The sequence below is a fragment of the Rhinolophus sinicus genome, chromosome 2 (genome assembly GCF_057876585.1).
Source record: "Rhinolophus sinicus isolate RSI-liver-muscle chromosome 2, RSI-T2T, whole genome shotgun sequence".
NCBI classification, from domain to species: domain Eukaryota; kingdom Metazoa; phylum Chordata; class Mammalia; order Chiroptera; family Rhinolophidae; genus Rhinolophus; species Rhinolophus sinicus.
This window is the reverse complement of record NC_142502.1, coordinates 76,585,595-76,612,444: the sequence shown is the minus strand read 5'-3', so window position 1 is coordinate 76,612,444 and position 26,850 is coordinate 76,585,595. Positions and strand designations below refer to the sequence as shown.

At 33.6% G+C, this 26,850-nt stretch overlaps 1 protein-coding gene across 5 annotated transcripts in view; it reads left to right on the top strand.

Annotated features, from left to right (window-relative positions):
* Window positions 1-26,850, top strand: part of ADGRB3 (adhesion G protein-coupled receptor B3) — a 682,811-nt gene that overhangs the window by 608,505 nt on the left and 47,456 nt on the right. For all 5 annotated transcript variants that reach the window (XM_074333154.2, XM_074333153.2, XM_074333155.2 and 2 more), the window contains 4 exons: window positions 17,878-18,028; window positions 20,669-20,738; window positions 23,218-23,284; window positions 25,763-25,848. In XM_074333154.2, coding sequence (XP_074189255.1) covers window positions 17,878-18,028; window positions 20,669-20,738; window positions 23,218-23,284; window positions 25,763-25,848 — 374 coding nt within the window. The remainder of the gene's footprint in view (window positions 1-17,877; window positions 18,029-20,668; window positions 20,739-23,217; window positions 23,285-25,762; window positions 25,849-26,850) is intronic.

Genomic DNA, 26,850 nt, shown 5'->3' with positions numbered 1-26,850 from the left:
GCTTCTTTGTGTCCAGTCTAGCTTTTTATGTTATTACAAAGGGTAAGATTTTATTTTTCCTCATGAGCCCTCCCAAAGTCTGGGTTCAAAGTTTGTAGTAAAGATACCAGAGGGTCACATACCTGTTTGTTTTGATTCATTACAATAGACCAAGTTAACCAGGCATCTCAGTGGGAGAACTAGGAGAAGTGGTTCTGCTGAAGGAGGATAGACAGAGTATGTGGCTGGCACAAATATTACTCGTTGCCACAGAGCTCCCGATCTCAAATAAGTGGGTCTGATGGTTCAATCTAAGTTATGAATTAAACTTAAGACTCACGTGTACATCCTGGTGGCAGTATCACATGTAGGAAAATATGAAGCCCAGGAATCTTGACACAGATATGTAGGAAGTCAGGGAGGTACAAGGTGAGAATTTTGTTTGGCAAGAAGTTTTAGATGTCTAGAATCCGCTCCAGTATAATAGTTTTAGATGATATAGATCATTTCCAGTTTAAACAGATTCATTGAGACCATTTGATGGGAAAGCAAACAAGACCTGGAATCAGAGGGCATGATTTTGGGTCCTTGCTCTGCCCCTCCTGTGTGACTTTGGTAAAATCACTCATTTTCAGCGGGCATGTTTTTTTCATCCATAAAATGAAAATTATAGTAATTTATCTACCTTTCCTATTGAGCATAAGGATCAAATGAGATAGTGGGTATTAAAGTGCTATGTAAGACCTTCCACAATTTATAAATATCATTTATTTCTAAGTGAAAGGTAATTTAGTAGAATTGAGGAAGATATGGTTCAGAGATTATTAAATGGAAAATTAGTATAAATTATACCTGTTGGTTCATAGATTATATTTACTCAGGCACATTATTTTATAAATTATAGTTTATTTTTAATTTAATATTTTATCAATTAAGAGGCTGGTAATTCATGTCTGTCTTTTATATATTGTTATCAAATGTCACATTTAGCCTTGGCTCTTAGTTATAGGAAAACCCCAAACAATAGTGATGTGAAAAAGATAAAAGGTGATTTCATTCCCATGGTAAATGTAGGCAGCTGCAAGGGGACGCATTAGGGACCCATTTCCTTCTACCAGATGTTTTTTGCCATACTAAACTTGCAATTTCCACCTTCGTGTCCAGTATTGCTGCTCTACTTCCAGCCATCATATTAACATTCCATCTGACAATAAAGAGAAAAAAGGAAAGAAAAGTTTCCAAAGAAAACTCTTTGGAAAGAGTACTTTCTGAAGTTTCCCATACTATTCTTACTTATTTTCTATTTGCAAGAATCTGATCGTATGGCCTTAAAAGAAAGGATGGAAATTCTGTTTTTATCTGAAGCCCTATGTACTCAGGTATTATTTTTAAAGATTCTGTTAGGAGGGTAAGGAGTGAACAAGTATTGGGGGAAGCTAGTCATTTCCACAGTAACAGTGATGGAAAACTCCTAGCACTTAATCACCAATAAGCAATAGCATGTATGTTTAGACTAAAATCCCCTTTGAAATTGCTGATAACAGAGCAATTTCCTTAATGGTTTTCAAAGAACAAATATTTACTAGATAAAAATCTATGTGCAGGTATTCCACTGGAAATAAAAGAGGAAAATAAATTATTGACCCTTAGAAACTATAATCTACAAAATAAGTATAAAAAGAGTTTCCAACACATAATGTGATAATACAAGAGGAAGTGATTTTGAATTCATGGAAGAAAAAAAAGTGTTGTATTATTCTGAGATACAATCATTATTTGCTATAGTCATGCATTAAATGGCATCCTAGAAACCTGAAAGGATGTGTATTCCTCTCAAAGTGCTTTATTTCATGCATTGAGAGACTGTAATTGAGAATAAATTATGAATCATAATTTGATTTTCTTAGAAATAAACACTTGGCATATTCCTGTTGGATTGAATAAGATAAATGAGTAGATACTTAGAAAAGACAGATCATATTTATATAAGCTTGATTTGAAATGATTCTATGATTCTTATAGTATCGGGTTTGCTTGAATGAAGTCGATTCTGCAGCAGCTCTTTTGCTTATGGAATCCTGTCATGAAGACATTGTGGTCAAAAAAGAGGACAGGTGCTGGGTGTAATTGGATTCTCTTTCTTCTCCCTTTCCTGCTCCAATACTGACTTTGACTGCTGCCACGCCTCTCTCTCAAAGGGAAAATGTATGGAGAATAGAAGGAGGCAAGGTTGGAGGTGGGGTGAGAGGAACAGTTTTCACCCTCTTAAAATGAGGAGAATGAAATTATAGCTCCTAGAGAAGACCGGGAACACATTTCAACTCGTACTCCACCTCTTTCCACCCTCTCCTCCTCAACCTTGGGCCCAGCTCTCTCTTTCATTCTCTGTACTACTGTTATGTATGTGGATAAAAATGGAGGGAGTTTCTCAGCTTATCACATTAAACTGTATAATTTAAAGCCATTATATCAGAATAAAAGACTATACTTAAAATATTTCATTACATCTATTTTTGACTTAATAGTCTTTTGGATTTTGCTTCTCTTGTTGACACTTTTTGCTGTTTTGGTTTTAAATAAAAATTGAAAGTATGATAAGGGGAAATGTTAAAAGCAGGACATGTCATGTTGAAACCAAAAGAGCCTAATAATAAAGCTTTGGCTCCACTCAGAAAGATTGTGATCCAGCTGTCACCATTTCTAGACAAAGTTAGAGGCTGATGTTTTATATACTGCTATTTTTTTATGTTCGTAAAATAATGTTTTACAGTTGACACTTGAACAACACAGGTTTGAACTGCACAGGTCTTCTTATAGTCAGATATATTTTTTTTAATAAATACTATAAATTTATTTTTTTCTCCCTTATGTTTTTCTTAATATTTTCTCTTTATTATGTGAATACAATATACAACGCATAAAACATGTTAAATATGTACTGACTATGCTGGTATATAGTATATATTAGTATATAACATACTAAATATATATCGATTAGACCTCTGATCAGCAGTAGGCTGTTAGTAATGAAGTTTTGGGCAAGTCGGAAGTTATATGTGGATTTTCAATTGTGCAGGGGTGTCAGTGCCCCTCATCCCTGCACTGTTCAATAATCAACTGTACTTCCTTCTTATTGTCAGGCAACTTTCTGCTGGTCTAATTGAGGCTCGAGATTTAAAAGTGAGTTGTACTAATAAAATTTAGCTATGTTCTGTATTGATAAAACAAATTGAGTAATTTTAGGAATCTGTTTTATACAAAAGAAAAAAATAATGTCAATTCAGAATTAGAAGTGTCCTTATCTTCTTAACTTTACTCATTCCAGTAGTCCATTCTAAGCGCATGCATTTGTTATAGTTACTGGCAGATGTGTTTTTATCCTGACATAATTTTTTAATGTTTTTATGTCTTTATTTAAAATGTTTATAACTTGCCTAATGCAGGATTTTCCATACACTGGATAGTCAATAAATATTTTGACCCTGAATGTCTCAATGACAAAACACGTTAAGACTGATAAAGAAAAAGATTACCTAGGGTTTATGTAGGTTGAGCTATTCTTTCCCAATAAATAACTATCTTCCAGAAAGGTATTTATAGGCATTATTTATAAAAGTAATGATACTAGAAATAGCTTATTTTGCTACATGTTATTTTTGTCCAATCTGGTCTATAGTATTCTGACCATAGCTATCTGTTCCTCATGCTGAGAAACTGAGAACCTAGCCTGGCAGGGTTCCAAACTTTCAAAGGTAATTGTTTACGTAAAGATAAGCAGTTTGAGACATCTTCAATCTTACTTCAGAATAAGGGATTTGCTACAATGTAATTTCAGCATTTTTCAACCAGTGAACTGAAATCTTGATTTATTCTTGGCAATAGTTTGAATTCTTTCAGCAGAACTGGTTTATGTCTTCTTATGACAGAGTAGCAAGGAGTGTGTCCTGAGAAGTCAAAGGTTAAAAAAAAATGGAACAGTGTACTGAAAATCTATTAAAAAGGGAAGCCAGAGAAAGCCCCCAAATGAAAAACTAGTAGTTCTCCACTTTTGCAGGCCACTGGAATCCACTGTTTCAGAGTTGGATGTTCTATGCTATGGGTCTTTGGTTTTCCAGTGGTAATGAGCTGATAAATAAATGCATGATCATACAGCTCAACAGAGGCGTCAATGCTGCCTGGCAATTCCATATTATCTGGCTTTCCAATTGTCAACAAAGAAAATTTCCAAACTGTTCATGTGTCCTCAAACCTCTGATCTCCCTTCTACATCTTTAGCAATGGACTCAACTCCTATTCAAAAAACAAAAAACAAAACAAAACAAAAAAAAACCCACAACATTTTGTAACCAGCACAGACGGGAGTTATCTTACCTTCCCACCACAAAGTATGCTAACTTTTATACATTTACACCCAATCTTTCTTCTTCCTACCTGTATTAAATCAAGACAGGATTTTCTTCTTATCCAAGGCCAGTTCTTCTCATGTGCTTTAGATTCCATTTCTATCAGACTTTGGTTTCTCTTTATTTGATTAACATTTCTCTTTAGTTAACATTTAAACATACTTTAGTATTTCTCATTGTAAAAATAAATCTCATACCCACCTTCCGTTCTAATAATTATAAAAGTACTGATAACCACAAATCATATATATATATATATATATATATATATATATATATATATATATATTTATCACTTAGCATATACCAAACATTTTCTAAGACTTTTCTATTATTAATTTGTTCAGGGGAGGGTACAGGGGTATTTTGCCATACTTAGCTCTGGATCTTCTTTCACTCTTGCCAAGGGAAATAGAGTCAACAGAAGGGTGTTCTCTCCATAGAAATGTCACTCTGTCACTAATAGTTCAGGAGATAATGAGTAATGGCCCCATGTAGTGTCATGAATATAGAGAGGTCAGTGGATATATTATTACTAAATATAATCAAATAGGAATTGATAATTGGTTGTGTGGGGCAGAATCACAAGGATGACATTTAGGTTCCTGCTTGAGAATGATGGTGTTCTTTCCCAAAAAAAAAGAATTGATATAAGAGGAAGTGTGAAGAGTTCATGTTTGGACATGTTGGGCTTAAAATATCTGGGGTTGGGCAGCTCAGAGATAAGCAGATAGGGATTTGAAAGGTAGGCATGAATGGGACTGTCCTAGCTCAGGGTTGAAATTGGAACTTTGGAGTAGAAGTTCTTTGAGATCTCTACAAATCTTCATGTCCAGCATCCCATGACTGGCCCACTGATTGCATTCAACATAATTAATTTATGGTGGTTGTTCAACAGCAGGCATTACCCTCAGATTTCTGGAGAAGTCCAGAGGAGAGGATCAAATAATAGTCTGCCTTCTTCCTGAACTCCCAGCATTACTCTGTTTTGCTCCTTTCCCCCACACACACCTTTCGTTGTTAAGTATTTGATTCTGTTTCCATAGCAAATTTTATAAAGCTGTCTGTCAGTTCTGATAGCATCCTAAATTAAAATATGACTGTATAGGAGAGAGCTCCATTTTTTGTTACTCTTTTAAGAACTTTAGGACCTTGGCTAAATCTTGATAAGTAGTAAGTATAATGGGTTGAGAATTTGCATGAATAGTCATTATTGTTCATAGTTTTTAGAACCCACTAAGAACTAAGCACTGTGTGTGTGTGTGTGTGTGTGTATATATATATATATAAAATAGGTAATTTTAAGGTGACCCTATGTAGTAATATTTTCACTTCCATCTGACAGATGAAAATTGAGGCTGTCAGAAGTTAGGTAATTTGGACAAGTTCACACTTTTAGTAGCTTCAATTGCCAAGAGTCAGTCAGTGATTGTCTAAGTAGCTGATTGTGAACCCTGTATGCACAGTAGAATTATTTAAGGAGCCTTCATTCTAAAGCTCAGGCTGCACCTCTGACCAATTACATCAGAATCTTAGGGGGTCGTACTAATAGATCCATATTTTTAGAGCTCCCCAGGTGACACCACTGTGCAGACAAGGTTGAGAAATACTAGTCTGCTTGTAAAACCTAGGTCATTTTCATACTCTGCCACCTCTGAATCCAAAGTTGTTTTCCTTCCACATTGAAATAGTCTTCTGAAAACACGTAGACTCTTGATTAAACCTGATAAACAGAATAAATCAGTGTCTTCTTGATAGAAAAACATTATCTTCCTCTGCCTTCCAAGTCATCAAAGAAACTCTTTGAAAGCCTAGAAACCCCAGCCACAGGTCTACAGTTCTGTTTGCTCTGCTTGTTACAAGTTGAAGGCAATTTTATAATTATGATTATCCCTGTGTTTGAGTGACTCTTTATGGGGCCTGATTCCCTCTACAGATATAGAACACAGTATAAATCAATTCGTAGAGCTCATAACACATTTTGAAATTTCTAAATTATTAGTAAGGCTTTAATTGAACTCTTGGCCTTATTTAGCAACTGACTTTATATTTCATTTGGAATAAAGTTGTTATTGTTTAAGCCTGGAGATAACAGTATATAACGAAGCATCTGCTGTGTGTGACATACCAATGTCTGGATTTTCAAAGGACTCATTTCAAAGAATCAGATTTTCTTCTTATGTATGATAAACTTTCCAAGGTCTTCAAATTATAAACACGTTTTCTGCAAGACACATATTTTTTACATCTGTGGAACAGATTTTTATCTCTATTGGCTTCTATTTAGCATTTATTTTCTCTTTAATAGAGCCACTTAGTTTTATTATGAAATTATGAAAATCCAGCAAATGGGAGTTGTTATTGTTTGAGGGACTCATGTTTGCAAACTGCTTGTATTGCTCCTTTACTCATTAACTATCTTGTACCATACATGACTTTATATTAGCAATTTCTTCTATCTATTAGGGTCAGAGATTTTGATTATGCAGAAAATAACCTGCTCATCCCCATTAAGTTTAATGAACACTTTTTTTTTTCAAAACAAGTAGATCAGTGAGATAATATGTTTCTCATCATAGCTTTGTACCATAGCTTTTGAACAAGTGTTACAACTTTTGTTTAATGGTAAACCAAGAGTTTTTTAAAAGAGAACTAAAACCCATCATGTATCTTCCATTGATATTGTCCATTACATACGGAGGGAAAAATGCACAAGCTAAGTATTTGGGTCTATGAGAGACATTTGTCAGTTGCCTAAAAAATGACATAACCATTGATGTAGTATATCACAGCAGCTATGGTTATGTGAGTTTGAAGACAGTGGCATTAATAAAACTTCTGATTGAATCTTAACACTATAAAACTTTCAATTTAATTTTATGAAATGATGAAGCTTATGGTGACGATGCTCACTGGGTTTAATGGTGCATCTCATTTAGATTGAGGTGCTGTATCCAGATAATCTCAAAGTACATTTGCACATGTGTTAATGGAGTCTATATACAAAAACAATACCTTTAAAGGGAGATTTTTTTGTTGCTTTAGTTGGTAATTTGAACAATAAGGACTCATGTAGTATCATTTTTGTTTGTTTGTCATAACATCTATTTATTTACCAGCTGCACAGTTTTATTTCAAAAATAATTTGAGGTGGCTTAAATAATATAGTTTAACTATATAAAAGTTAATGCTAGCAAAATCAAGGTCCTTCACAGCACAAGACAACATACTGTAGTGAAAAGAGCGCAGGTTTCTTCATTTGCTACCTGTGTAACTCCACACAGTTTATTTAAACTCTCTGGCTTTATTTTCTTGTTCATAAAATATTTACCTTTCAGCATTGCTGTGAAATTGATGTTTAAGCAGAGGAGGTGCTTGGTAAGTTAGTTTTCTTATCATCTTTTAAAATGCACTCAAACATCTTCAAATATGTTTGTTTTGCCAAATAAAAATCAATTCACATATTTGATTAAGCTTTTAATTATGATATTATCATCAGCTGTCATTTATTGAGCACCTATTATATGTGAAGTTATGTATTATCTTTGTGTAAAGCTCTTATATCCATTATCTTATTTCACCCTCACAATGATTCGTTTTTAGCCTGTAAGAAAAATATCTGAATAATTCAAATAAGAATTGCTTTATATGGAGAAATTATTTCAGTTTGTCTAAAATTGTTGAAATATTGTGATGACTGCAGATTCCTGATTTCTCCTTAAATACTGTGGTTAAAGTATTCTAAAACGTTTCATCTCAATATTCTGTTTTTTATATTTCCAACAAAGGCAAGCTTCTCTATATTTGTATTCCATCGAGGCTTTTTTGTTTTAATATCATGTGTTTCTCATCAAAAACATTTTCTCTTTTGCTTTTTGAAATATTCACAAAATAGGTGTCTAAAATTGCTTATTTTTAAATGCTAAATCCATTCCTCTTTAATTTATTTGAATGTTGGTAATAAAGTTAGAATAATATTTCGTTCTTAGAATATTTGTAAACCTGCCAAATGAAAAGAGTAAATAATTATATTTCACATTTTAAGAAATTAATCACTGTAATAACCTAATAATATTTTTCGAGTTGGAATTAAATTATCATTAAAGTTTGAAATAAATTAGTAAAACAGATATCTCTGATAAATCAAATAAATAGGAAACAGACAAGTATCCTTAGAAATGTAAAAAAAAAAATAGTACTTTTTAAAACCTATGAGATATTATATACAATTGTATACTGACACATTAGAAAATATAAATAAAATGGAAAATTTCCTTGGAAAACATAAATTGCTAAAATTAATTCAAGAATAAGTGAATAGCCCAATGAGATCTTTAATTAGAGAGTATTCATAGTACACTAGCGTTTTAGAGCTAAAGAAACCTTTAAAGCCACACAGTAAAAATGTCATAATTTGTACGTGAGAATGTTGAGATCCAAAGGCAAACTAAAAAAATTCCATTCATTAATTTTGCAATGAGGTGATTCCTGTGGAAAGGCAATTCAAGGGAGATGCTAGAAGGCAAGAAGAAAATACGTGAGCAAGTAGTAAAGGAGTTGATATAAAGCTGAACATTTCAAGAAATTTGACCCCAATTGGAAAGAGAGAGAGCAACCCAATGAGAACCAGTGAGAATAAAACAATAAAAAATGGTTGGCTGGTTGGTTGGTTGGTTGGTTGGTTGGTTGGTTGGTTGGTTGGTTGGTTGAAGACAGAGATTTCCATGGATTTGTAAGCTAAGAGATTATATAAGCATATAGGCACTAACTGAAGGAGGAAAGTATAGAGTTATCCAAATATGGGATCAAGAGTCGTCACTCTATCAAGTTCTTTACATGTACCGTGCCATTTAATCTTGACAACAATCCTACGAGGTTGGTGCTACCGTGTTTCCCCGAAAATGAGACCTAGCCAGACAATCAGCTCTAATGCATCTTTTGGAGCAAAAATTAGGATAAGATCCGGTCTTATATTATAGTAAAATATTATAGTAAAATAAGACTAGGTCTTGTATTAATTTTTGCTCCAAAAGATTCATTAGAGCTGATTGTCTGGCTAGGTCTTCTTCTGGGGGAAATATGGTATTATTATATTCATTTTTAGAATGAGGAAAGAGAAGGCACAGAGGTTTTAGTAACACCCAGTAAATGTAGCAGTCAGTGTGTGAACCCAGAGTGTGACTTCAGGGACCTGCCTCTTAGCTCTATTACACCGTCTCCTGGGAGGGGAAGAGCCTGCTTTGGAATGAGGAGGGCATAAAGGAAGTTAGGGGCCAGGGAATATGAAGATATTAATAAAAGATTTTGAGGATTAGACTATGACTGAGCAAAAAAATATTAAAGGTTTATGTGCACAAGGTCTGGGGTCAGAGACAATGTTTTAACCCCTGCTCATAACTCATTAACCATGAGATGTTGGCCGCGTTACTTACTCTCTTCCAAATTTCCAAATCTGTATGTGCAAACTGAGGATGGTGATTATCTGACTACACATATTATTCTGTTTTATATCATTATGAAAACTCTTTATCCTGCTTTCTTCTTTTTAGACTTTCTGGGCTTTTTTTTTTTTTTTTTTTTTGGTTTTCTCTATGGCTTAGAATTGGCTTGTCACACTAAAAGGGAAAAAAATGATTAAGATTTGATGAGAATTGCCTTGAATCTATTTATCAATTTAGGGAAGACTTACATTTATATTACATTGAGTCTCCCAACTAATGTGCATAATATGTTTCCCATTTAGTGAAGTCTTGTTTTGTGTCCTCTAATTAAATGTTATAATTTTCTACATGAAGCTCTGGCACATTTTTTTAAAGGTATTTGAGGTGTTTTATGTTTTTTTTTTATTATTATAAGCAGGACCTTTTCTTTCATCCGATAATCTTACCCTAGTGATATTGTTTTATAGGTGCACTTTCTATTTTCAGTCCCTGAAAACAGTCTTTTTATTGAAGTTTTTTGTTTTTGTTACCTCTATTTATTGTCTCTTCTGACTTCCCACTTTTCCCTTTTCTTTGCTTAGCTTTGTGTTTTTTTTTAGCTCCCTCTCCCCCCTCCATTGGAAGATTTTCTCAGTTTTCTGATTATCCTTGGATGCACATTCATTTATAAAAGCAACTCCCTAAAAAGGACTTGAAGCTTTACGTGGGTAGATGGACTTATTGAAAGGTAGATTTGACAGTATGTTAATCAAGGATGAGCTAGAGTATGAAAAAATGTCCCCCTCTAGGGAGGAATTTTAATCTCTGGTCTGCTAACATTCTGGGAGTGGATGTGAGCGGGGAGAAATGGAGGTCCCTATAGTTTCATACATACACTGGTTATCTGCCTTGTACATCTACTCACTAATGAGACTAGTGTCTGAGTTAAAAGCCAACCCATTCAATTTTCCACACTAAACCTCCCAGTTCAGTGCTGGGCTGCATTGAGTTGAGGAAGAAACACAGAGTTCTAACTATTCTGTATATAGATTTCTCAACCAACCTCTCTCTTTTTCTGCCCCATGCAAACCTATGTCCTCCTTCTCTTTCTGCCCCTGTTCTTTCCAAGTGTTAAACCCTTCAGGTTTTCAGAGTAATGGCTCCATTACAAGCAGTATTTCCATCATCACTCGCCACATCCTATGGGTACTTAGGTTATACTTTCTCTGCCGCTATAAGTCAGTTATATGCCTTTCCTTCAACATCTGAATTTGTCAACACCTTGAGTTCACTGTTATCTACTGCCTAGTCTCTTTTTCCTGTGGCTTACTAACTTGGTCATTTTAACATGGTTTGGGAGGAAGAGAAAAGAGAAATCAGTTATGATTAATTAGAAATTTTGTATTTTCCAATGGATATTTTTGGTGCATAGGACAATTAGTTTTGTGTGTGTGTGTGTGTGTGTGTGTGTGTGTGTGTGTGTGTATATATATATATATATATATATATATAATTTTTTTTTAATTTATTGGGATGACAATTGTTAGTAAAATTACATAGATTTCAGGTGTACAATTCTGTAAAACATCATCTATAAATCCCATTGTGTGTTCACCACCCAGAGTAAGTTCTCCTTCCAGCACCATATATTTGATCCCTCTTACCCTCATCTCCCACTCCCCACCCCCCTTACCCTCTGGTAACCACTGAACTATTGTCTGTGTCTATGAGGTTTTTTTTTCTCATTTGTTTGTCTTGATCTTTTACTGTTTTTGGTTTATATACCACATATCAGTGAAATCATATGGTTCTCTGCTTTTTCTGTCTGACTTATTTCGCTTAGCATTATACTCTCAAGATCCATCCATTTTGTCACAAATGTTCCTATGTCATCTTTTCTTACCGCCGAATAGTATTCCATTGTGTATATATACCACAACTTCTTTATCCATTCATCTATCGAAGGACATTTTGGTTGCTTTCATGTCTTGGCCACCGTAAACAAAGCTGCAGTGAACATTGGAGCACACGTGTCTTTATCTATAAGTGTTTTCAGATTTTTTGGGTAGATACCCAGGAGAGGGATTGCTGGGTCATATGGTAATTCTTTTTGTAATTTTTTGAGGAACCTCCACACTGCCTTCCATAATGGCTGGACCAGTCTGCATTCCCACCAACAGTGTGTATATTAATCTGTGTACAGAAAATATAATTTTTGTATGTTGATATTGTATCTAGCTACCTTGTTGATTCTGATTATTATTTCTGGTAGTTTAAAAATTGATCCTCTTGTATTTTCTAATAATGAGATGTATTATCTGCAATGATGGCAATGTTGTCTTTTTCTATTGCTTTTTTTTGTATTCTTCCTATAGATTTTAAGATAGTAGAGATAATGATCAACATGCTTCCTTTATTCATAACTGATGGGAATGTTTTGAATATTTCACTATTAAATATGATTTTCATCATAGGTTTTGGAAAAAAACCTTAATAAGTAACAGTGGTCTCCTCTATTCATAATTTGCAAAGAAGATTTTTAAAAATGGTAATTGAGTTTTGAACTTTGTCAAGTGTTTTCACATTTATTGATATCACATTTTTTTTATTAATACAGTAAGTTATACTGAGGTCATTTTAATGTTGAATCATCCTGCATTACTAGATACACTCTTATTTGATAGTGATTTTTGTCCTTTTACTGTATTTCTGCGTTTGATCTTTAATATTTTAACATTTATATAGGTAAGTAAAGTGCCTTATAGTTTTCTTCATTTTGGTGTCAGTGTTATGCTAGCTTTATGAAATTATTCAGGTACTTCTAATCTTTTCCTTTGACCTGGAAATATTTTGTAAAATTGGGAATTATATATTCCTTAAGTTTGTAAGAATTTGTAAATTTTTCTGAAAATTTTATCATTTGTGAAGGATTGTTTTTTTATTATCTTTCAATTTTATTAATTTTTATCTCTCAGGCCAATTTGATTATTTATGTTTTTCTAGAAGAATGCCACTTCATGTAGGTTTTCAATTTTACATATATACAGTACATGCTATTCTTTTATGATACTTTTAATAGACTTTTTTATTCCTAATATTTATTTTGTCTCATTCGCCATCATTAACAAAACCAAATAAACAAACAAACAAAAATCACAGTTGCCAAAGATTTAGTTGTTTTATTGGCCTTTTTAATCAGTTTGGGTTTTACAGATTAATTATACTTTTTTTTTTATTCTTTTTTCTGTTTTGTTAATTTTGGCTTTTATCTCTATTAAATTTTTTCTTCTGATTCCTTTAAGTAGCCCATTTATTTTTATTTTCTGTTGTTTTCTAACATTTCCCCAAAAATAAAACCTGGACAATCAGCTCTAATGTGTCTTTTGGAGCAAAATTAATTTTCCAAGCAAAAATTAATATAAGACCAGGTATTATATCATATATCATATCATATCATATCATATCATATCATATCATATCATATCATATCATACCCTGTCCTATAGTAAAACAAGACTGGATTTTGTATTAATTTTTGCTCCAAAAGACACATTAGAGCTAATTGTCCAGGTAGGTCTTATTTTCGGTGCAACACGGTATGTAGGGTTATAACTCTCCTGAGTACTGTCACAGCAAAATTTCACAAGTTTTGATATATGTATTGCCTTGTTTTCTAGTTCTATATAGTTTATAATTTAGATTTTAATTTATTTTTAATTATTAATTCTTTAGATATTTTACCCCCATGGGGTACAGAATTTTAATTTTAATTTCTAATTTCATTGTGTTATAGTTTGTGAAAATATCCTGCATGTTATACTTTCATAATATACTCTATTTTATTTTCTATCCTAGGACTAGTTAACTTCTATAAATATTCCATTTATGTTTTAAAGAACTGTACATGCTCTGTTTCTTATATATAATATTGCAGAGAGATAATTAATATTGCAAAGAGAAAATTAATCACTTTTATTGATTATTATAATATTCCATATTATTATATTTCCCCTTTTTCTGTGACTTACTGAGCTGTATATTAAGTCTTTCATTTTAAACTTAGTTTGAAAGTTTATCCTTGTAGTTTTCTCAGTTGTGGTTTTATATACTTTGAAAAATTATTAGTTTCATAGAGAAGTGTTACTTTGGAAACTTTTCTATTGCCTGCTCCTTTTATCAGTATGAAAAATTATTCTTCATCTTTTAATGCTTTTTTTCAATGTTATCACTGTGATATCTCATTTTAGCATATTAGCATTTATTGGCGTAATTTGCTCTTTTCATCTCTTTATTCTAAATCTTTCTATGTCATTGAGTTTGAGGTATGTCTCATAAATACAGTACAGGATTTTGATTATTTTATCCAATATAGAAGTTGTTAACTTTTAACTAGTGAATTTAAACATTTCCATTGTGATTTCTGATATTCTGATTTCTGATATTCTTTTTGTCTTCTTTGGTTTTCTTCTATTTACTATATTTCCTAGTTTGTTGTCCCTTTGCTCACCTTTAACTGGACTGATAACATTTTTCTTTAGTGCTATATTTCTCTACTATTTTGCAAATATATTATTTGTTTCTACTTTTCTGTGGTTATTTTCACATTAACGAAAATGCTCAAACACTTTTTTCTAACATCTGGAGTTAATCAGTATCTCTCATATTCCTGAGAACCAAAAAAAAAAGAAAAAGAAAAGCTTGGCATACTTAATTTCCCCAGCTCCCTTGCAACTTTCATCTATCTCCATCATAAATATCATTTTGATATTTATATCAAAGTACCTATACTTTAAAAGTGTAGACATGTATAAGTTTTTAAATAAAACTTAATTTAGACTTAATATATTATATTTCTTTTTTGTCCATTACTTCTTTTGTCTCATTCCCTCTTCCTGGATTTCTTCTTATTATCATTCGTTTATACTGTCTCGCAGCTTTTTCAGAGATAATCCTGAGGTAGTAAAATTCAAAGTTCCTATCAATTCTAAAAATGTCTTTATTTCTGCCTCTCAATTGAATAATAGTTTGGTTGGGTATAGAATTCTATCTTCAAAGTCATTTTCCCTTAGAATGTTGATGATTATTATTCTACTGTCTTCTTGAATCCTGGGTTGCTCACGTGCAGTCTGATGTCAATTTGATTCTTACTTCTTTTTAAGTAATCTTTCTTTTGACTGACAGTTTTTAAGATTTTCTCTTTATTCTTGATGTTCACATGTTTTATCAAAGTATATCAGGGGTGGGAGGTGTTTGTATATGTTTCATCTTCTGTTTATCTTGCAGCCAGGAGGATCTTTAAAGTCTGAAAAATTTTCACATATTTCTTTAAATGCTGTCTTTTACCCCAATTTTCTCTATTTTTGTCCATCTGGAAGTTCTTTTAAACTGATGTTAGAACTTCTGTATCATCCATGTATCTTAAATCTCCTACTTTCCATTGTCTTAATCTCTGCTCCCATTACCTAGCTTTGGGCTGTGGATCCTCTTTCGATGTGCACTCATCTGCTTTCTGTTTTACAGGCATTTCTCACAGTGTCTAGTCTGCCACAGTTTATGCTTGTTTTTCCTTTCCAGTTATTTTATGAAATGTTTTCTACTATCTCTAAGGATCTGGTGTGAAGCGTATACATGAGGGTGATAGGTATAAACAGTGCTCAGTTTTCCAATTTAAATACCTTTTCAAGTTTTGTGGTATTTGTTAACCACACTCATCAGCTGTAGAACAGGACCAGATTGGAGGTTGGCAATGTAGACAGTGAGCTGCGATGAGTCAAGACACCCAGCTGCAGATGTGTCAAGAGCAGACACACAGAGGTTAAGGGGAAGCTGTATGACTAAGGTCATGACAGCAGGGCCAGAGGTAGCAAGAATTGAACAGGTGACAAGAAAGGAACTTGTTTATATAAAAGGAGAATCAGAGTTTAAAGTTTATAAGTAGAAAAATCTCCAGTATTAAGGGGATCCAAGGGAAGGTTGGTCTTTGTGAGTTGTTGAAGTGGGAGAAGAGATCAGAGAATGTATATGCATTCCTTACGTTGAGACAGCTTACCTCCATACTTGGAACACTTTCAGGACATATATGAATATTCATCTGACCATAGTAGAATGGTATTGCCCATAGAAATGGGTCTTATTTATCTAGTTACTATGCATTTGTCCACACGTGTTGTGGAAAAACAACTCTCTAGAGAGACCTGAATTATTAAAATAAATGTCAGTAGCCCAAGATTACATGTATTTCAATTTGTGTTAGAATTAACATAAGTATTAGGAAGTCCCAAAGTAACAAACATAATATAGAGAAAGCAAATTAATTGTGTGTTCTGAGACATTGAGCATTTTATTATTTCTTATAAAATTTCATTGTATGCAGTACTTAGTATTTAACATATCAACATTTTTACATTGTTTTATATAACCCTATATTGATAGTTGAAGATGGAGAAGGGATGGCTTGCTAGCCCAAACAATTGAGACGAGACAAACTGGTGGATGGAAGTGATGTGTGAATTAGAAAGTGTAACTAGTCTTCAGGTATTGAATGGAAGTTTCTTTGAAATACAGATCAGGAATGAGCAAGGTAACCAGCCTGAACATGTTTAAACCTTAACTTGGAAAAAAAAGTTTCAATGTCTCAAGTGTAGCAGGAATCTCAATCAGTTAAAGCTACTGCAATATGCATGTAAAAGAGTAAATTAATGAGGCAGAGGGTGCTAGGAATCCATGACTTTACCATACTGCAAGTTATCATCTTTGTAAGAATAAATTTAAGTAGAGTTAAGTACTACATGAAATAAGGAATCACATGCCGAGAAAGCTTATACCTTTGTTAGTACTATTTAAATGATAATTATAATCGGTTGAGCACTTGCTGTATACTTAGCATAGTGCTGCTCAGCTTCAGCTTCTGTGCATTATTCCTCATCGTTAAAACAATCTGGTGAGATAAACATGGTAAAGTTCTTTTTATAGGATTAAAAGACCTGGAAAGCTAAGTTAACATCTGGTGAATTTCAACAGAATAAACAAATAATACGAATAATTTGGGCTTAAATTTAAAAAAGATATTTGGCTTTAGCAGTAGATTGGCGTGGAGGTGGAGGATGGATGTTATATTTGTATTATTTTTTTTTTTTTGAGTTTTTATGATTTTTTTTCTAGTTCTATGTTTGCTCTTTTCAATTTTTGGAAACAGCAAGACTGAGACTGACAAAGGGAGAAATTGTTTAACTGGTTCTGGTTTATAAAGACTTGCATTTTAACAAGATATACACAAAGAAATTATAGCAGTAGTGAAATAAGAAGCAGCATTTACCAAGATGAAGTTGATCATCTTTGCAGACAAGTCAAAGGGACTGATGTTTGGCAAATTTACAGTGATTAAGTTGTATAAAAAAAAAAATCTATGAATTCATGGCTGTGTACTGCCAGTGACTCGATTAGCTTTTTAAACTAATTTGATTAAGACACACATTCTAATGTAATAACAGAGAGTAATATATTAGGTACTTTAAGATACATAAGTTATTTTTGTACTAGGCTATTAGCCAAACCACTTTATGCTTTGCTCTTATACCTTGAATATCACACTTGTATTAAAGCAAAGTAATTTTTTTTTCTTTTCAGAGGCTGTTGCTATGTAATCTGAACATTGATACAAAACAGCAAAGAATTATCGGTTGAAAAGGAAGGATAAAGAATGTAGCCAAAAGAATTATGCAAGATGTCTATAACATAAATTAAACCAAAAAAAGGACCATTCCCATAATTATATTTCAAGAAAAAAAAATTCAAGTAAAGCAGTGATTTTAATCTCCCTTGAGTTTAAATGTACATTCAGGCTTCTTCTCATAAAAAATTGAACACATACATGGAATTAAGGCATTTTTTTTCCTATCATAGATAATGTATACAGCATAAAGACAACACGGTTTCTAATTTCTGTAAATAATTACTCTGTCTCAGAGGAGAGGTATGTATTTGAAGTAAGAGCATTGAGTTGGTGATTACCAATCCGCTGAAGGACAGACACATGATTCCACCATATTTAGTGTGAGTCTTTTTTGTTTCCACAGAGCATCTGTACGACCACCACTGCGTTTTTGCACTTTTTCTTCCTGGCATCGTTCTGTTGGGTTTTAACTGAGGCGTGGCAGTCATATATGGCTGTAACTGGAAAAATTAGGACACGACTTATAAGGAAACGCTTTTTGTGCCTTGGATGGGGTAAGCATGTTAATCTATCCTCCGTGCTCTTACTAAAATTACTAAACACATTATCTTGTGATTATCTCAGGATACTTTTATTTGTGTCTAATTTGATATACAGAAGTGGAAATATGTGAGGCTGGTCATTTTGTAACATTCTGTGGGCATCTGGAACTTTAAAAAGGGATAAATATTGGACGACCATGTACTAGGTTGGTGCAAAAGTAATTGTGGTTTAAAAGGTTAAAAATAATTGCAAAAATCGCAATTACTTTTGCACCAACCTAACAGCTAGTCAGTTACCAATCAACAGTGGGTGGGTCAGAGTAAGCCTGAGATATTTACAGTCCGAAAAGCAAAATGTTCTCTGCTGATATGTTCTGAAAATGCAAAATATATAAAAATGTTCAGGGGCTCGAAGTCATGTACATTAGTCATGTACCTCCCACAAGAAAACTCTGAGGAATCCATTCAGAGAGTGCGCAAAACAATTAAAGACGACAGCTATTCATGTCACAGGGGAAAAGCCACTTACAGATTGAATGAAACCTCATGGATAGTCAGTTGGGTCCTCAAAGGAAAAACAGAATTGTTGACAGACTGAGAATTAATTAATTCTTTGCCTATCTTTATTATGAAACAAATCTCTCTTAAATTGCCTTGTAAAATAGACATCTTGAAGGTCTATGCATTTCATAGGGCTAAATCTAATGTTTAATTAGTTAGTTAATTAGCTTAAATTAATTAAAACTAATTAGTTTAATTAATTTAAGAACTAGTTTTAGGAAAAACCCAGGATTTTGACATGTTTGCGTTTGAGTTTCAAAAGATTTGCACTAAAAACACTGTGGAATTTTGGACCAAATATACAACAAATACCTAATGTACCAGAAGACTGGAGAGTGGGATGCTTCAGGAAGCCTGAAAAATTACAAATAAGTGGACTTATTAAAATACCAGAGTAATTCATTCTGGAAAAAAAATAGGGTCAAGAACACTTAAAGATTATCTATTAGATTTCAGCAAGGATCTGTCATGTCTGACTAATGTAGTCAAGGTCTTTGTCTTAATAAAATAAATGGGAAATCCTCTGAAAAATGACAGAATGTATTCAACTTATTTTTTCATAGAATTTTTGTGTGGATTTCATGTCAAACACCTTCTAAAGTTGGACTGGTATTGAATCAGGGGACACTTTTGTCGTTAATTAGTACCATAGATCCAAGAAATATAGAATTCAGGTAAAGAGGACTCTCCTTGAAGTATAAAGAGTGGTGATTTCCGATGGTACTAGACTATCAGGAGGTCTGTGAGTGGGCAGAATAATGGCAGAGGAGTCTCATTACGGCAAAATGCAACATAGTTCATTTAGAAAAAATGTTTTTAAATCTAAATTATATGGAACGAACACTATAAACCCTTCAGCTATGACTTAGGAGAGAATTTTTGTTTTTCCTATGAACTTGTTCTAGTCAATCAAAACAGTCAACTAGTAACATGCATGAAATGCATAGAAAAGGAGGAGGAAGAGGAGGAAGAGACATTGTATATATCATATATACAATTATACATGATTTATATATATGTGGAGAGAGACAGAGATATAGACAGAGACAGACACCAGTATTTGTTAAAACAAAAACATGGTGTGTCCTCTGAGGTGCTCTCCATAGATTTTGTCATTAAACCTTGTGTCACTTGCAAAGACATGAAAAAGAACAGCAGGAAGTAGGGGAAGTGGTAGGAGGAAAGAAGATGGGTGGAGGGGATGCAGGATGATTAGATGATAAACTTTACAAGCTGAAAAGGCAGACACGATCTTCGTGGAAAGAAGCCATGACCAAAATTTAAAAAGAATTTAAACAGCATAGATTAGATTGAGCTTTTTTTTTTAACTAAGTACAGAGAGGTTCCATTGAACTTGATTCATGTAAACATAAACTAAAACATGTCAGGTCAGAATTGTTGCAGGTATGCAGGCAAGTGAATTCTAAGGGGTACTGACTAATGCATGGAGTGATACTTACCTAGGTCCAGGAAGAGAAATCGGCATATATTTTCTGACGTTGATTCAGGATTCTTAAAGGAGGATAATCATGAAGCCGCAAAATTAATTGATTAGGGCCCTTAACTCTGTTCCTACATTCTTGTTATTATAAGTAAATCATAAAAATTAAGTGATAAAATTGTTTTTTCCATCTTATAAGTACAACTTGATGTGGATCAATATGTGGCTAACTGGTCGTTCTACTTCTGTAATATTCCATCACACCAGAACACCCGTTTTGTTGTTGTTGTTGTTGTTTTTTGTTTTTGTTTTTTTGCCTGTCTGATTTTATAAGTATAACAGTCTCAACCCTTAGGGAAAAAATAACTTAAAAGATATACTAAATCTCTGTTATTAGTTTTCTTTAAACCCATGTCAAATGTAGTGGTAACCTAGCAACATCAGAGAAGTGCACTGAGTTAAAAACCCAGCTGTCACTCTCATATTTCTGTACTTGAAAGAAATTTTGTAACAGAAACATGCTGTATGAAGTGATTTATCCAAAGGTGGTTCCTCTGATTTAAGCATTTTGAATTTGTCCTAGCTTCTCTTGAGCCAGTATGTACAATGGTCATAGCTGAATGTGAAGTGTGACAATGTTTTTCTTACAGGTTTACCAGCATTAGTAGTGGCCACGTCAGTAGGCTTCACCAGGACAAAAGGATATGGCACTGATCACTAGTAAGTCCATCCACAGTGATAAATCATGTTTATAATTAAGTCATCAAGCGGCTTCATTAGTCTTGGTCAGCACTACTGATGGCTTGCGTTTTATCACTGAGTCATTAGCAATTGTAGATATCACATTAGTGAGGAGTGATGTTAGGTAGTTTAAATTGCACAGGGGAGTGATGTTAGGTAGTTTAAATGCACAAAGGGTAGGAAATAAATGCCAGGGCACTGTTCACAATCCTTGTTTCAATTTCCCATTTCTTCATAATACCAATGTACTTGAATTTTAAAATATTTCAATATGTACTTTGCATGTTCAATCTCAAACACGTTTTTTTTTTAGAACTGGATAAATCTTGACACGTTAACCTTTTAGAATGTGATTCTGATCTAAGCTTCTAATTTCATTGATGATAACATATATTGGTATCAACCAAGTTTTGTCATGTTAGTTAAAGTTTTCTTACTATGTTGGACAAATACATACTAAACCTTATAGATCCAGGGACTCAATAGATCTCAGATTAGGAATTGCCTGGGCTTTGGGAGGAAAATAAAAGGGAGAAAAAAGGGTATGGTATCAGCTCATCCTACTTATAACTGTAATACTGACAAAGTCTATGAGGCAATTTATAAATTAAGTTTATGCTTCAAATGTAAAACAATGCACTTTCATATTTACTTCATCTGTTTGTTTCAAGTTGAGGAGGCAGTTGAGAAATGGGGAGAGGGGTGTGCATCTTATTAGAAGTATAAGTTTTAAAATAAAGTGTTCTGTTTAATTGCCTTCAGGTTTGAGATAAGAATCACTGCTATACAGTCCCTCTGATGGGTTCATCCAAACTGAGAGTATGAGAGACATCACTTTACCTGCCCATCCAAAAAATTTAAAGAACTATTATCATCAGAGCCCTTGTTTTTTTATGCAATCTATGGGATGGAAAAAAAAATCTCCCTGACAGTATATGTTGTAGAGCAGTGCTTACTATAGCACTATTTCCTTTAAGCTATTACTTTTTACAATAGTAGTATGATTCCTTTGGCATACATCCAGTATTTGAAAGGTACTATATGGACAGAAGTAGGATTATGGATGATGTGGTTCCAACTTTTCAATGAGTTTACGATTAAAACCAATACAATACATTATAAAGATTAACTCACACAAAAATATAGTTGAAATTTAGTGGCAATCTCAGAGACACCAAGCTAAAGTGTTCTATCAGACTAAGAGTTTTCTCTACAAGTATTTTATTAAAAAATAGATATTAAATTGTCAACCCCAAAGTGGGAAAGTAGAATTTTATCTGTCTGCTGTTATGGTAATAAGCAGTAACTAAATGGAGACATAGAATACACACATACACATTTGTGTTATGAATGTATTGATATATGTGTGTGTACGTATATAAAATTACTAGTTTAAAAATGTTAATTAATGTATCATTTACATAGAGTAACATTTACTCTATTAGGTTTAGAATTCTGTGAGTTTTAACAACTACACAAGCCATGTAACCACCACCACCACCAATACAGAAGTGTATTGTTAAAACAAATATAGCACAGTTATTGTTAATTGTTAGTTGTGAAGGCAGCATGCTGATTCTGTGGACTGACAAGTAATACTGAAAAGGGTTATATGTCAAAAACAGGTGAATGAAGTGGTGGGCATGACCGTTTTCATCAGCAGTGATAAAACAATCCCTTATAGTTTCCTTCATTGACTCTCCTGGATTCTGATGTCCACATAAGTCACCTTGCAAAGTCAAGTGCCAAGTCCCATGCCCTCTCCATGTTCTTGTGCTGTGAGAGAAGGAATATTTTTACCTAAATGGGTTACCATGTCTCTATCAATGCAAACCTGCATCTCTTGGTGAATTTAGTAATTGAAAGAAACACAGCTGCATTGATTTTTAATCAAATGTATATCTTTAGTGAGCTTTCTGAGTACTCTGGGAAAAAAATAAAATTAGAAGGAAAAAAGCATGCAAACTATAAATTATCCATTCACCGCAATGATAGCTTTTAAATCACTTTCTCCCAAATAGCTCAAAGGCCTCAAGGAAGATCCGGTAAATGGCATGTCTAAGACTCTAAAAACACACTATTCTTGCTTAAAAGCATATTTGAAAAATTCTATCATGGATATAAAGCAGCATTTTACAGAACTTAAGCAATAATCATCTTTGTACTGAAAGTCAATATGAAAATCACACCGCTAGAGTAATTTGTCCAAAATGTTTTAACTGCCTAGAAGTAAGGCTTTGTAATAAGTTTCTTTTTCTGTGTGATGTCCATAGTATTTCTCACTCATGAACTGCTCTAATTTTAGCTTTTTCCATGTCTTCTATGAATTTTTTTTTAAATTACAAAGCTTTTGTCAGAATTCCAAGACTAAGTAATAGTCCAAGTTATCTGTATCACACCTCCGTGGTTTAACACTTATCACTAATTTTTGTTAGTTTTTATCTGATGTTATTTTCAGTTGCTGGCTCTCTCTTGAAGGAGGACTGCTCTACGCCTTTGTTGGACCTGCAGCCGCTGTTGTCCTGGTAAACACTGAAATCAACTTATTCTGTTTCTTAGCAAAAAAAAAAAAAAAAGACCACTTTGTTTCAATTAGAGTGACAATTTTGTGTTTGTTGTGTAGAAATTTTAAAGTTCAATGGATTATTGCTTAAATCTGAATATCAACTGCTATTCTGTCCTTAATTACTCTAAAATGTTCCTATTTTGAAGACTGAAGAATATTAAATGTAGGAGCATGGGATTTCTCTTACAGTAACTTCACATTTGTGAAGAAGTTTCAGTAAGTTCCAATAAATTCTTCCTCTTTCATGTATAAAATTTCATCATTTATGATCATTTCACCTTTATACTATTCTGTATGATCTCTGTAGTCATTAAGATCTCAGTCTTAAGAACCGCTGTTGCTACCAAATATCAATGAGAAAATATATGTCCCTATGCCCAAGTTACCCAATCTCAGCACTGCAGACATTTTGGTCTGGCTATTTGTTTGTTATGGGGCCATCCTGTGTATTTTAGGATGTTCAGCAGCATCCCTGGGCTCTACATACCAGTAGTATCCTCCAGTTGTAACAATCAAAAATGTCACCAGACATTTCCCAGTGTTTCCTGGGGGGAAAAAATCATCCCCAGTGGAGAACTGCTTATGTTACACATGAGGATTTTTTTTCTTTTCAGAATCACATAATAATTCCTTTATATGTTTAATTATAGGAACATGAAAGTTTCCTACCAATTTTCCTTTCTCTCTCTCCCTGAATTTATTGATTACAAACCTTTCCTGTCCAATAAATCCTTGGGAAAAAAATGTAAGGGAGTAAAGAAATGGTCTGAATTAAATACAAAGATCTATATCGCTATGCAATTAGATTTCTAATTGGAAAATTACCCTTCGGTTTCTTGAACAACTTATTCAATAAATTGGTAGCTAGTGACATCGTTCTTAATAACTCTGTGTGACTTTTTCTTCCTTAAAGTTTTCTCTCCTCTAAACTATAACAGAGAGCAGAAACTGCTAATGTTGCACAAAAGAAATAAAATCTAGGCATTAGTGTTAAAGAACAGCATTGGGACACTGAAAATATTAGATATATCTTTGTCTGCTGTATTGAATTTTTAATCAATTAAATTATTTTCCTAAGCTACTAGGTGAATATATATATAACCCTAAAATAAAGAGATGAAGAGTATGTGTATAATTGAAAGGCCAAAGTGTGGTTTTTGGAGTAGTGATGAATTGCCTCATTAGGTTAAATTGGAGATTCATAGAATCTGTGAAATACACTTTTCCTCTTAGTTCAAATAATGAGAAGTGCGAAGATGAGTAAGTTTCTTGATTAAATGGTATCTTGTCAGGAAGCTATGAAGAGTGACACCTCCTAAAGCCTCGACTTAACTGGTGCTTTGTAACTTCCTTACACCAGCAATTAGATAGATCTCAGCTTTATAGTTCATCTGGTCAAAGTGTATTGGAGGGGAAGTGGACATTTTTCTTAACTAGTCATCCTGCTTAATTTGAGAGATTTTTGTGAAAAACTATTTCGATATCATCTTCACCATTTGCACTGGAGGGGCACCAAGAGTCTGTTGTTTGTGGAGGGTAAAGAGCAGGAAGGACCAAAGCAATATTTGTCCTTGTTTGTCTTGATTTCAGCGTTGGACTGGATTCCTTTCTCAGGAAGTGCGGGTAGGTTAGAGAAGCGTGGGCGCTCGCCATAATGAGTGGCTGCAAATGGACCACAGCTACCTCTGCAGCTTTTTAACAGTTTTCCTTGAGAAAGAAAAAAGTATGTGTGATTTTATTGCAGCTGTATTTAAATCCTTTTACGTGAGAGTGAGAGAGTCTTAGAAAATGCTGAGAAGTGTTCAATATAACATATTACCAGCAGTGGAGTTAGTGTCCATCTTTTAAAGGATTTTGGTGAAATGAATAGGCTTTTATCCTTTGTGGAGAAAAGCATGGTGCATCAAAATGCTTCCCACCCTACAGGAGACACAGCCACACAGCCTGAGGCATTTAGGCATTCTGTCCTCCTTGCTGGGGGCAGTGACATATCCCTAGCCCTCTTGGAAGCCAGGGCTCCCTCTAGCCTCACGCTATGAGACTCGACATCTTTTGTCTCTGGGGCATAGGGTAAAACTCATTTAGCCAATCGATTTTATTCCGGGTGACTCAGAAAGAAGAATGCCAGATTGGCAGAGTATGGCACCATTTAAAAGTTAGGCAATGGAATGTTAATTTACTCCATGTTAACTGCAAAGCGTTGAAATCAAGGGTACTCAATGTCCTTTAAAACTTGAAAGTAACACCGCATTGTTAAAGCATTTCATGTTCCTTTATGCACTTATAAAATCCTTGCAAAGTGCTTCATATCACTATTGATGTGAGTATTTAATTCTGTGGTGGTTGTAAATTTGATAAAAAAAGGGTTTTCAGGAGAAACAGGGACCCAATTCCCTTCAATATCATTGAAAGGTCAACCTTTGTTTCTGTTTGACAGGTCAACATGGTGATTGGCATTTTGGTATTTAATAAACTTGTTTCCAGAGATGGGATCCTAGATAAAAAGCTCAAACACAGAGCCGGGTAAGCCGCCACTAGTGGATTTTAAAGGTTCTTTATCAGTGAATCCCATACTCCAATCCCAGATCATCACTGACTGTATTTGACTGCCTTGAATTTTGTTCTTGAGGCAATAGTGTGACTGATAGATTCTGCCATTCAAGTTTTCAATGTGCCATTCTTAGGTAATAGGGCCAAAATCTAAAAATAATTGAAAAGACCATTAAGAAAATCTGGGTTTGTGTATGTTGCCTGTTTGTAAAATAAGAAGATTAAATGTAAAGGCTAGACTTAAAATACTTGTCCTCAGGTGTGGATTTGCAAAGGTCTTTAGTTTCCGTTGCAAAGGGAAAGAGGGTGAATTGAACTTAATGTCAGTATGAGGCACAACTGAATTGGGACAAGCAAACCTTAGGAGGGTGAAAATACTGCGTTTTATTTAATTGTACATATCAGAAAAAGTCTTTACTGGAAATAATCTTTTACGAAACACTATTCTTGTCATATATTCTCATTCTATATGACATTTTGACTATAACTTGCTAGAGTTACTCATAATTTTCTCTTGCGCATTTTAACCATTTGTAAAATTTAGAAAAGCATTATTATAATATCACCATGTCCAATGATTTAATAACTTCCATAAGCAGATTGATAGCAGCCTTTTAAGGTTATATCATCACTTCATAATAAAAATTTGTAGAGGCTTGAATGATTAATGGCTTTGAATTTCCTTCTGTATCTTTACTTATAAAATGTTTATAGCTTTCTCCTTTCTGTTTAACTATACCTTCATTCACAACTTACCCTACAATTGTTCTAATTTCTGTAATAATTTATGGCATTATTTAATAGTCATAGTATTTGATGACCAACTGGTGAGAATTTTAGGTCCTCTGTGTTTTTATAATCTATATAATGATTTATAAGACAGTACAGGTATTTTTTTTCCCTAGTAAAAGACTAAGTTTAATGGCTTTCAATATAAAAATTTGATATCATTCATATTAAACATCAAAACCACAA